Source organism: Protobothrops mucrosquamatus, unplaced genomic scaffold (assembly GCF_001527695.2).
Source record: "Protobothrops mucrosquamatus isolate PMUCROS unplaced genomic scaffold, P.Mucros_1.0 scaffold633, whole genome shotgun sequence".
In the NCBI taxonomy this organism is placed as follows: Eukaryota; Metazoa; Chordata; class Lepidosauria; order Squamata; family Viperidae; genus Protobothrops; species Protobothrops mucrosquamatus.
In genome coordinates, this window is record NW_015386925.1 from 324396 (window position 1) to 336395 (window position 12000).

Genomic DNA, 12000 nt, shown 5'->3' on the forward strand with positions numbered 1-12000 from the left:
TTAAGGGTTAATGTTCTCATATAGCTTCCCCATTTTTACTGTCTGCTAAGAGAAGGCAGGTTGTTGCATTCATGGATCTGATCTGTTTGCTTTTCATTCTGCCACCCTTACTAGAATCAAACTCAGTCATACTGTATTTATATATTTTAAGGATGGTCCTGAATTTAAGACATCTCCTCCCTCTCCAAAATGGGAATAGACACAAAGATTTCCCTGGAAATCTAGAATTATGCTTCTATTTAAAGATAACTTGTTTGGGGGGGGGGAGCCTTCAATTAACTTTATCAGTTCTCTAAATTCCCTTTTGCATGGGTCTCTTTAACATCCTACAGTATGCCTAGTTATTGTCATACATAATTTTAAATGATCAGTGTTTATAGATAAACAACATACTGTATATACATCATCATGGAGGCAGTATCCTTGCTTTGAGGATCCTATTGTATATTCTTGGGGGTCTGCTGGAAAAAATCCAATTAATACAAATATTTAGTTATGGCTCCCATCTTCAATTACTGTGACCATCAAAGATGCCTAAGAGTGGGTTTTAGAATGGGTGACCTAGCATTTGAAAAAATATGAAAGGAATCACAGACCTTTTTCCCCATCATAGGAAAAATAGCCAGATTGTGCGAGTAGCAAAGTTCATTCACTAGTTTGAGATCTTGAAATCTCTGCTTAAGCAATTTTCCCAGGTTATGAACTGAGAATTGAAACAGGTGAAAAGCATGTTGGGCTTCTTCAATGAATCCCAATAGCTTTTCTTAGCCTGATGCCCTCAAGGCAGAAATCACCAAACTGAGAGGCAGAGATGGGGAACAAGTCTGGATTACATATTTCAACCAGCAATTGAAGTACTCTTCTAATGGTGTCAAAGAATCCTCTGAACACTAGAAAGAGAGCACAGGAGGAGAAGAATTTAAAATTCATCTTTTCCATACTAATCTTTCTCTGTGCATCGTTTTGTTATGAATTCAAAGATGCAACTGCATGCTAGGTGGAAGAAGTCCAACAAACAATTCCATCGTGTCATCATATGTTTTGCCTTGAACAATTAATGACAGAAATACTGGCCTAGCCTATGAGCAAACATATGGATTATTCTTAAAGTCATAACGAGTTATCCAAGGCTGAATGGTTGGTTTCCAATTAATTCAACTTTCCCGGGTTAGCTATAAAACATTCAGGTTAGCAAACTGGGGCTGTGTCCCTTTGGTGCAGTGTGGCCCATGATACACAGCCCTCATCTGATTTGTAGAAATGCAGTAACTTTTAGAGGACATTGCACATCCTAGGAGAATAGAAATTTGGGTTACAGAGAAATGATGAGATTTGAGTAGGCCCTGCCTTCACTTCACATCAGACTCTTGCTGCATCATAGCGAAAGGATTCTAAGCCAAGACAGTGCCAGAGATACAACCTTATCACACTTGTGAAGAAGTTAAATCTTTCACATATTCAAAAATGGTAGATTTGAGGGGGAAGTATACTGTAGTAGCATTCCTTTCTGGGATAACAGAGCCTGTGAGGATGGGGGAAAGGACCAGAAAGGGGAAAATATAGAAGATATTTTTTAATTCTATTCAGTGGGATTTAGAGATAGTAAGAAAAGGAAGTTGGCCAAGAGTTTGAGAGTGGATTTGCCTGTGTGAAAGCTTTGCAGAAGAGCATATGAGCTTGTGTTGTGTACATTTAAACACAGAAATACAAATGGGATACTGCTTTGCACAGTGCTGTATTCTGGAGGGTGGTAGAGTAATAAATGTCATAAATGTGAATGGGATACAATGAATAAGAAGCAGCTTTTGCTGATATTTGGCCAACCATGTAGCAAAAGCCACTATTTGTACATACATGTGCCATTTGTAACTGATGTCATTTGTGTATTAACTAATCAGGACCAGGTTCTTCATCCTCTATAAGATTTCTAACTTCTCCTACATAATGGTTTCCCCCAATGGATGGCCCTTCAATGACAAGCCAGCAAAAAGACCCCTCCTTTCTTTTTGAAATGGATGGAATAAAATAAATGGAGGATAAAGAGCTGTACTTAGCATTATTTCCCCTCCTTTCATCCCACTTTATTGGACTGGCCTGGAGAAAAAAATGTAAGGTTGTTCCATCAGTCCTTGGCACAAATTAAGATGTGTACACTCAATTTGAGAGCCACCTCACCCTGTTCTACACATTTTTTTACAAGGGTGCAAAGCCTTATTTTCAAGTTTCACATTTTGTGGAGTTGCTGCAAAACAAGTTTAAAATTTCCACCACAGCAACAGGAGTGCGGAGTCTCCTTCTTGGGGAGAAGAGACAACTTAATGTTGCCAGACCTTTGGAAGGACAACCTGAATTTCTCCCTTCTTCATCATCAGAAGAACTTAACACAATCCACTACTAGCTCCTGGTCTAGAGACTGGTGGTTCAGTTTCCCCAGGAGATTGCCCCTCATAACTAACCCACTGATTGACCCATCAGTTTATTGTGCACTCTCTAGGTGCATGCTCTTTCTTCCTTTTTTATAGTTAAATTATTTTTATAAATTCAAAATTGTATTTTGTCATTTATATCCACCTGGGTTTTCATGCCTGCCTTTTATTTTTTTCAGTAGTGAAGGAGAGTTTGTAAAAGGACTCCTAGTCTCTACACAGAACTTCGGCGCTTCATAAGTCCTTGGAAGGCTGAGAGGCTATGAAGTCCTGTGGAAACAGAGCTGATGGCTGAACGCTGAGTGTTGCAGAAGCATCTGTTGGATGGGGTCTCTGGGTAATGCCCAGGGGAGGAGTGGCTCTGTTCCATGCAGGTATCAGAGGTGGAGAGGTCTCTGGGGATTATCATGGGGATAGAGTACTGCAGCTTCTCCCGGCTCTTATACCAGAGGCAGGAGCACATAGATTGGAAGTGGAGAACTTCAGCATAAACATTTCGGAGTCCTCCTCTACCGCTGCTGCTTCCACCACCCCCTATGCCCCCTAATGCAGCAGTTGTTGAGGAAGCAGTAGTGTCTGTTGTATGTACACTGCTGGCCTGTCCATTGCGGGTGAGCAGTGCCCGGTGTTCCGCATCCCGCTTTTCATCCTCAGCATTCATGGTCATGAACCGGAGCACCACCAAGTTGAGAAAGGCCCCAATGACTGTCAGCCCAGTTAAAATGTAGATAAAGCTGAAGGCCACATATTGGGGCTTGGTCTGGAGGGCATGTTCTTTCTGAAGGGCCACATAATCTCCAAAACCAATGGTGGTGAGGGTGATAAAGCAGTAGTAGTAGGCCTGGAAGAAGGTCCAATTCTCATAGTAGGAGAATGCGGCAGCCCCAATGCAAAGGGTGCTGATGCAGGAGAAGAATCCAATAGTGACCATATTGGCCATTGATACTTCTGGCCGTCTCATGCCAAGGCACTTCTTGATGCGGTGCAGGAGGTACCTCACAAAGGTGTTGATCCTCTCGCCCAGGCTCTGAAACATGACCAGGGTGAGTGGGATTCCCAGCAGCGCATAGAACATACAAAAGACTTTCCCACCATCAGTGCTAGGGGCTGCATGTCCATAGCCTGTGGAACAAAAAAACAAAGCAACCTGGTCAGTAGCACCTCATAGATTATGAATACCATTTTCATGGGAGAAAAGAGGAAGAGTTTTCATTCTGGCTTGATAGGTGATGGGTGTGTCACTTCCTCATTCAAAATGTTGATTGAAAAAAGGGAGGAATCGCAGCTGGATGGGATACTGCTCTGGCCTGCAAACTCAGTGGTGTAGCAATCTGTACCAAAGTCCTCCTCTTCTGGTCCATGTGCACCTGCTTTTGGTTCAACAGCCAGGAGAAGCTACAATAATCCATCACCATGTTGCACCCACAACCCTCTATCCCCACAACCTTGGCACACACCTTGGCACACAAAGCCACACCACCAAAGTTTGCAAGCTGAAGCTGCCTCCATTCAAGCAAGGAGCATGCACGCATGCACACACACACGCACACATACATAGAAACACACACGTTAAAGGGAAGGGTAGTGATGGTAAAGGGATGGTACAAAGAAGAACAGTGATTATGGGTTCCCAACTGAGTTAATCATATGAGGATCTGAGAGTTGATCAGAATGTGTATTGAAAGCATCATTGAGATGGCCAAGTAAGGAGAATATAAAACTGAATGAGGAGAATTTCTATGCTACTCTGTACAATTTATATTACATCTGAAGAGTTGATTAATCTTGAACACATTCAAAAGCCAGGTTGGATAACCTATGGCCCTGGGTTATCTGCAATGCTTTCAGTACCTTTTTTCCATCCCCTGAAGGCCCCTGAAAACATGATTACCAAAATGTGACAACAGAGTTTCAACCATATGAGGAGGCAGGTTGCAACTTGAAAATAAGAAAATAAGAATAAATGCAGTTATTATTCTTCACAGCTAGCAGATCAGCAAAAGAAATGTGTAGAAGCAAAGAATAGCACTTACTTACACGATCTTTACTATATGGATGTCAACCAATGCTGACAGAAATAGCTCACTATTATTTCCAAGAATAATTAACAAGAACAATAACCCCAAGAAATTGCCCAGAATTGCTATGAGTTGGGTGACATATAAATTCATATCATCATCGTCATCATCATCATCCAGATAAATCTGGGGTTACAATAGATCAGTAGGATATGAATTCAGACATTCTTGATCCAATCCAAATATGTTACAGGTTCAAAACATTTCCCAAACACCTTGAAAATAGTTAACATTTCATTTTATTTGACCAATTCAATACTAATTCAGACTTTTCTGGGTCAGTAGCTACCTGTTTTTTCTAGGGAAAAAAATCTTCATTTGTACAAGATCATAGGACGATTTTTTTTCCTTTCTTTCCAAATCTGAAACCTATATCCTTTCAGCATTAAAAAAACTAAGTCATAAGATAATAAAAAAAGTTGTTTCATTTATTGCACCTGCATTAAAGAACCTACATTCAATAAATATACAAACATCAGGCCAACAAATCTTAATGTGATTGGCTGGGGATTATAATAGCTGTAGCCCAACACATCAATTTCATTTATGGAAAAATAAGCAAGTAATTACCATTTTATTGGATAGACCAATAATGGACCAAACCTTAAAGCTATATAAGCTGTTTTTCAGCTTCTATTCCTATAAGAATGCTTAGGAATGACTGCCAATCTTGCCAGAATTCTACTATATTAGCAATGTTGTGATGGCAGTCATACAAAGCAGCATCTGGTTAAACAGAATACAGTTTTCCTTGAGGACTAGTTTTATGAAATATGTCTTTTCTGAGGAAATCTAGTCAAAATCTGACAGAAAAATAGATTGGAGTTCCCAGATGTGAAGGGAATTGCTAAGGAACCTGGCAGTGCATTGTCTACCAGTAAAACTATAGTAAAACTTTGATTTTATTTAGATTTCAGATGTACCAAGGAAAAAAAATAAGTGTGGACTTCAAATAATAGATAGGCTATTATTTCTGAGGCAGTCTGGACAATTAACATAATGCATGTCATTTGCATCAAAGTGTTTGCAGTTACATGGTGATGCAAATTATGTACAATATCAATTATATAATGATTCAAATTATGTATGATATCAATTATATAATGATGCAAAATACATTAATTAACGCAAATGGCATCAATTATGGCAATTATCTAAATCTGAATTTAAGAGACATTCAGCTTTAACAGACACCCCTTCCTTCATTAATCTAAAAACTAAGGCAGTGTTTTCTGTTTCACATCTTTCATCCATTTGTACAAATTCTGGAAATGACTTGGAAAAGAGTGACAGTATCAGGGGTGGGGTGCCAAGAAACTCAGGGTGGTGGCCATGACCACATAAAATACAGGTAAAAATGTGGTGAGGTTTCAGTCATAAAGGCATGGCCACCATCTTGAGGGTTTTTCCCGTTCTTCCAAGCTCCAAGGCTGCCCCTGTATAATAGAGCAGGGCTTTTCAACCAGTGGTACGGGTACCACCTGTGGTACATTGGTACCTGGCAGGTGGTACGCGACCATCCTAGAAAAGTGGTAGCGAGGGAGGGGAATGAACTGAACCAGTGGCAGCACTGCAGAGAGAGATGGTGGAGCTGCAGGGCTGTCAGGGCTCAGCAGAAGCGCCAGGATCAGCGCCAGGCTCCAGCTGGACCTTGTCGCTGATCCTGGTGCTTCTGCTGAGCCCAGAAGCGCTGATCAGCTGGAATGTTGCAACATCTCCAGGGTCTTGTGATTTACATTCAGATGCTTGGCAATTGATTCATATTTATGATGGTCACAGTATCCCAGGGTCATGTGAAGTGACCAAAACCTGCTGCAACCACCCAGCAGACGGGGGAATAAAAACCAAACACCCCCCACCCCACCCCCACTGCCAATCCTCAACAGAAATGCTCACAACAATGAAAACCTCGGACAGGAGGAAGAGCACCGCCAGGTGGGCAGGCAGGTGTCTTGCTCGGCTGTGGCCTGGGGGGCACTTTTTTCAGTGCCATTGTAACTTCGAACACTCACTAAGCGAACTGTTGTAAGTCAAGGACTACCTGTACTTCATCACTTTTTTCCTTTTTGGGGGGGGTCATCAAGTTATTGATACCTTGGTAGGCGACTGGTGGTACTCGGATCTTGCCATATCCTAAAAGTAGTACAATGGGTGAAAAGATTGAAAAGCCCTGTAATAGAGCATGGTTTTCAAACTTGGCATCTTTAAGATGTTTGGACTTCAAATCCTAGAATTCCCCAGATGCTATTGGAGAATTCTGGGATTTGAAGCTGACACATCTTAAAATTGCCATATTTGAAAAACAATGATATAATAGAGGATTAGCATGCATGCAATCTTTCCTTCCTCCCAGTTTGGTCCACCAGGGCTAAAGCTATTCTAAAGCAAGATGATTCAAGAAAGCCTAAACTCCGGTGGAGTCAAATGACAATAAAGGGGGCACTGAAGAGTGGAAAAACACATCCACAAGCTAGGATTTTAGCCAGGTCTGATTCTCATAGGAACCAGTTGCTGGTTTAAGAGTGTAAGAAAAATTAATCTTTAAAATATGAGCAACATCCACTATAGAATTCTACTCTGTACTAAACATCTGCAATTTTTGTACTCTAAAATATCAGTGCCTATTAGCAATAGCCAGCTAAATGGTTTTGAAGCAATATTTCAACAAATGAACAAAACCATGGATATTAATAAAAAGTCAATAGTGCAAATCAAAATAGTCATGACTTCTCTGCCTTCAGAAGCCAGAATATGAGTTATCTACAGCAGTTTCATCAAATATAAAAATATAATTAGATTTGAATTATACTGTATTTGCTTGTTTAATGGAACAAAGCCTTTGAAGTAGAGGATTAAAGCACCTATTTATTTAAATACTTAGTGGATATTTTTTTTTAAAAAAAAATAAAGCATGTTGACTCATATTTTCTAGTTCTTCTTTTCTCTAGTGCAGAGAGCAGAAAACACGGTACAATGGGGTGAATTTATGAGAGGAAGTATTTCCGTTGCCTGAAATTGTTTCTTATGTTTGGGAAAGAAAGCCACTTATTCAATTTTCTTATTTTTAAAAGATTGCTAATGTGCAAAACAAATAGGATACCAATGGGAGGAATCCTTCTGCAGAATGCTTTATTCTTCAACATGAAAAAGTACTAAAATAAGACAACATGTGTAGCTTTAAAATGTAACATGCAAAGCGTAGCAAATGAAAGTTTTCTGAACAAAGGAAATAAATATGAAAATAATTGAATTGGAATTCAACAGAATTCATAGATGGCCACTGATCTCCTCATCAGTAGACATGAATGTGTGGACCTAGTGATCCTCTTGGCTGTCCAAAGCTTTCAACAAATACATGGAGTTCAGATGGAGATCAGAATATTCAATCCCTTGTTTTTCTAATTCTATTATTCACATCCACAAATATGCCTTTTTTGTTGCAAAACCTGCCTTCTGAAACACCTTATTACATCCCCTAAGATTAGATTGATCTGGACCTTGCCAGCCTTTTATAAAGTACTGAAGAACTGGAAGTGTCCCAGAGTTTGGAAGTTGGGAAATTAGATGGTCTGTTGAGAGGTTTTTGTTGATAGTTCTGTTGAGGTTTATCCTCAGTGCCCATGATAGCTTTTTACTCTTTGTTAATTTATTTTATTGTTTTTATATGTTGTTACCTACCTATAGTTGCATTTATGAGATGAGTGATGTTGTGTTTTCGGTTCGCTAGCAAGTGACGCAGACGCATGGTGAAAGCAACAAACTCTTTATTACACACTCCTACAACCAAGCAAGCAGCAAAAGGCATGCAGGCCTTTTATAGTGCCTGAAACCCGGACAGTGTGAACCAATAGGAATTTACCCTTTTCGCGCCTTGTGAATGCGCACAAGGCTGGCGCCACTCTGTCTGGTCCCGGGCAGCTTTTGAGATTGCCTGGGACCATTTGCAACAATTCTGAGCCTGCTGTCAACTCTTGCAGGCTCAGGACACAACAAGTGACCCTATACATTGATTTAAATAATAAATATATTCCTCACAGAGGATAATTACAATCTGGAAATATCTTGATTACAGCCCAAGGTAAAATTAAAAAAAAAGCTCTATTATTATTTTTTTCCAATCCACTTTTCAAATTTAGTCTAAAATTTCACGATGAGAGAAGAAACAAGGTAATTGAAATACTGGTAGTTACATTACTTTATAGGTTTATTAGCAAAACCTATTTTCTGCAGGTTATTCATGCTCAGATGCTGAATAAAACTACATTGTTTGGAATCAGGGAAGTTTTCTGAGACCAAATGATATTTTGTGTCCACCTGAGCCAGGATTTCTACTCTGGTCTATTCAACTGGTGGTTCTTCCAAGGATTGAATTTGGTTTCTTCTGCATGCAAGGCATGTGTTCTGCCACTTGCTGGTCCTCAGAAGTGATCGCTAGTATAGCAGTGTCCCACTAGGAGATTGTTTCTTGACCTTCTTATAGCTTCCTGGTGGATGATTAGAAATATACTTATAGATAGGATCCATGAAAATGAAAACTGGGAAGTAAAATCAGCTTTAAAACGGCTCTGCAATTACAGGGCATAATTACAGATAGATTAAACTCTAAGAGGATAATATGACCTCAGACAGAAGAGAGAGAGAATGCACAAAGGGAATGATGTGGGTGTGTGCAAATGCACACATGTGTAGTAGTGGGATCGTCTGCAGAACAAATGTGTTTTTCTCAACAAAAGAAAATATTATCTGGGACAAAAAGTAGTCCTTGCACATTATAACAGATTGTAGAAGGTTGCTCATAGTATCAATCATATCATGCTCTTGTATTTGATCTCTGTTATGTTGCAGTTATTCTTACTATTAATGGGAAGGGCAACTGGAAGCTGTGCAGGTTTGCACTTGTATATTTTCTTCAATGGTATAAAATTTGTGAGTTTGACATCAAGATTAACTGCTCTTGAAATTCCTCCAATTTTACATGACCAAAAGCAATATTTTTTTTTGTTTGTCTTTATCTTTACAAATCAGGAACTTTAAATCACTATTTTAGTTTCTCCCAACTAAAATGTTTAATCTTTGCGAGACATGCTCCAATATGTCCCAAGGAAATTTTACTTATACTGACACTAGGAAAGCCATACAATAAAAAAATAATCAAGAGTCTTGAATTTTTTAATGCCAAATTGAATTAGATGAACTATTAACATGTTTATTAAGTAGTACATCAAAACTTCTCTGTTAGGTTTTAAGATACCAAGACCTCTTTGGTGTTTATAATTGCAACAGACAGTTATCCCTGTGGAAACTGTTTAGCAACAACCAACCTCTAAATCATAGAAAATTTAGAGATCAGAAAGAATTTTGGGTGAATTCTAAGTGTTAAATAACACAGATTTCCTTTCACCCACATCACAAGTTTGTTGGTCCAGGGCCACGTTGAACAATATTCTGACCCATCTCAACCATGTAAAAGGGAGTGAGCATGCAAAACAATTCTTATCCATTCCATTTCTGATAACACCTTCTACACTTATGCTTAATTCTCACTAAATTCATGTGGTTAATTGTCAGTTAATTTGCTGCAAAAATTATCATGTCCCTTTTTAAAAACAAAAACAAAAACAAAAATGGGACCATTTAAAGGGCAGCAAAGCTACAATAAACAGCATGTTGCTCTCTTCAGTCCTATAAAATATTCTGGGAAACAACGTTGTTCCCCGAGTCACTACAAGAAAGATGTCTGCTCTCAGAAATTCCACAAAGATGGGAAGAGATCTGCAGTTTAGCACTAGATCTTTCTCATTACTATTGCCTGGATTTATTTATTGTGTGTGTGTGTGTGTGTTCACACAGTATATTTAATTCACCTATTACAGGAGTCTATTTTCCAGGTTTACATAGATACTTGGAGATGTCAATTAATCAAGCACGTATGTTAACCCAGTATGTGCAAATACAGCTGCTAGGTCTGTAAGTGACATGTTTAAGATTATTGTATGAGTACAACCTTTATCTGAAGGTGTAAAAAAAATGAGTTTGATGGAGTCACGTGTTGATGAGTAGAACAATATTACACCTTTGGCATACATAGCACTTTATGGAAAATTATGATCAGTAAACAGAAAGGTTCCTACCTTGGCAAACAAATTTCTCCAGGTGGGAAAATCAATAGAAATGAAAGAATAAAGCAAATGCTGTTTTAACCATCCCTAGATTTCAGGGGAACAATGGCTCAGCAGTTAAAGATGCTAAGCTTGTCAGCTGGAGACCCAAGCTTCACGTAACAGGGTGAGCTCCCGTTCCTTGCCCCAGCTCCTACCCACCTAGCAGTTCAAAAGCACACAAATGCACACAAGCAGATTAATAGATTACTTTCCCACTTTGGTAACACCATTCTGTGCCCTTTTGGAGTTTAGCCATGCTGGCCAAATGACCACAGAAATTGTCTTCTGACAATGCTGGCTTCCTCAGCCTAGAAACAGAGATGAGCTCCATGCCCTAGAATCGGACATGACTGACAAGGAAAATGTTATCATTGCCTTTTAGAGTTTCCTACCATTTACAATCAGAAGGAGGAAGGTAGAAAAGTGGTTTGCAACACAAACACTGAATTTACAATGTAGGATGACAATCATTAGCACTGGCGCCGTTGTGGCTGGAATTTGGGATGGATATGCAGAATCCAACGCAGCAAAATGAGCAGGCCGTTGTCGTATACATGAGAATTTGAAGTGCCTCCTCCCTCACTAAGTCTGTTAAGCCCTAACAGTATCACTGTTTACAGAGAATAATCTGCTGGTACAGAGAGGATTAACAGTTCTCTTTTACGGATACCCCTCTCAAAAAAAAACCCCTATCTGTTCAATTTACGCTGGTTTAGGAACAATGCGTTCACTGAAAGACATGGCGTTCTGCCTTGAAGTAGAAAATTAAGGAGATTTCCACTTTGGGCAACGTTGCTTCTGAGTGATGGTTCATTCCCAATACTATTTCAGACATTCAGAGCTGCTTCCAGCCAGTGCTTCGTCCGAGCACCAACCAGACTAAGACCTGATGGCTTTAGCAATGCAAACAGACAAAAGATATACAATAGAAGGATTCATGCTTGCAGCTGGGTATGGCCATACCATGTGTTCAATTATGTTAAAAGGGCTTATTCTTTAAATTTCCACAGGATTAACTCCATCTTTGTGATGGGCTTTACAGTGAGTTTGTTGGATACCGCCATCTCCATAATGGACTTGGAGACTAGAGAGTTAATTATAATGGTATGGAAGTAACTCTTTCCCACCTTTGGAGACCTTTCATGCCATTCCCTCATTGGCAGTTTCCTTTTTTGCCATCTGTGCCCAACAGTGTTATAGAGTTGCCCTGCTGGCTAAGATCACCTATCCAAATCAGACTTCTACTTTCCAAGAAACACCAAGGAGATCCACAGTTAAGATATAGAAATATCTAAATCTGTGTTTAACTCCTTCAAGTGTCTTAAATTCAGGTAC

General features: G+C 39.4%; 1 protein-coding gene across 1 annotated transcript in view; it reads right to left on the minus strand.

Moving 5' to 3' along the window:
• Positions 1–2640: 2640 nt before the first annotated feature.
• The window catches only part of KCNK3 (potassium two pore domain channel subfamily K member 3), an 89688-nt gene continuing 80328 nt past the window's right edge, over positions 2641–12000 (minus strand). The window contains exon 2 of the mRNA XM_015817747.1: positions 2641–3548. Within this exon, the coding sequence (XP_015673233.1) occupies positions 2641–3548 (908 nt within the window). The remainder of the gene's footprint in view (positions 3549–12000) is intronic.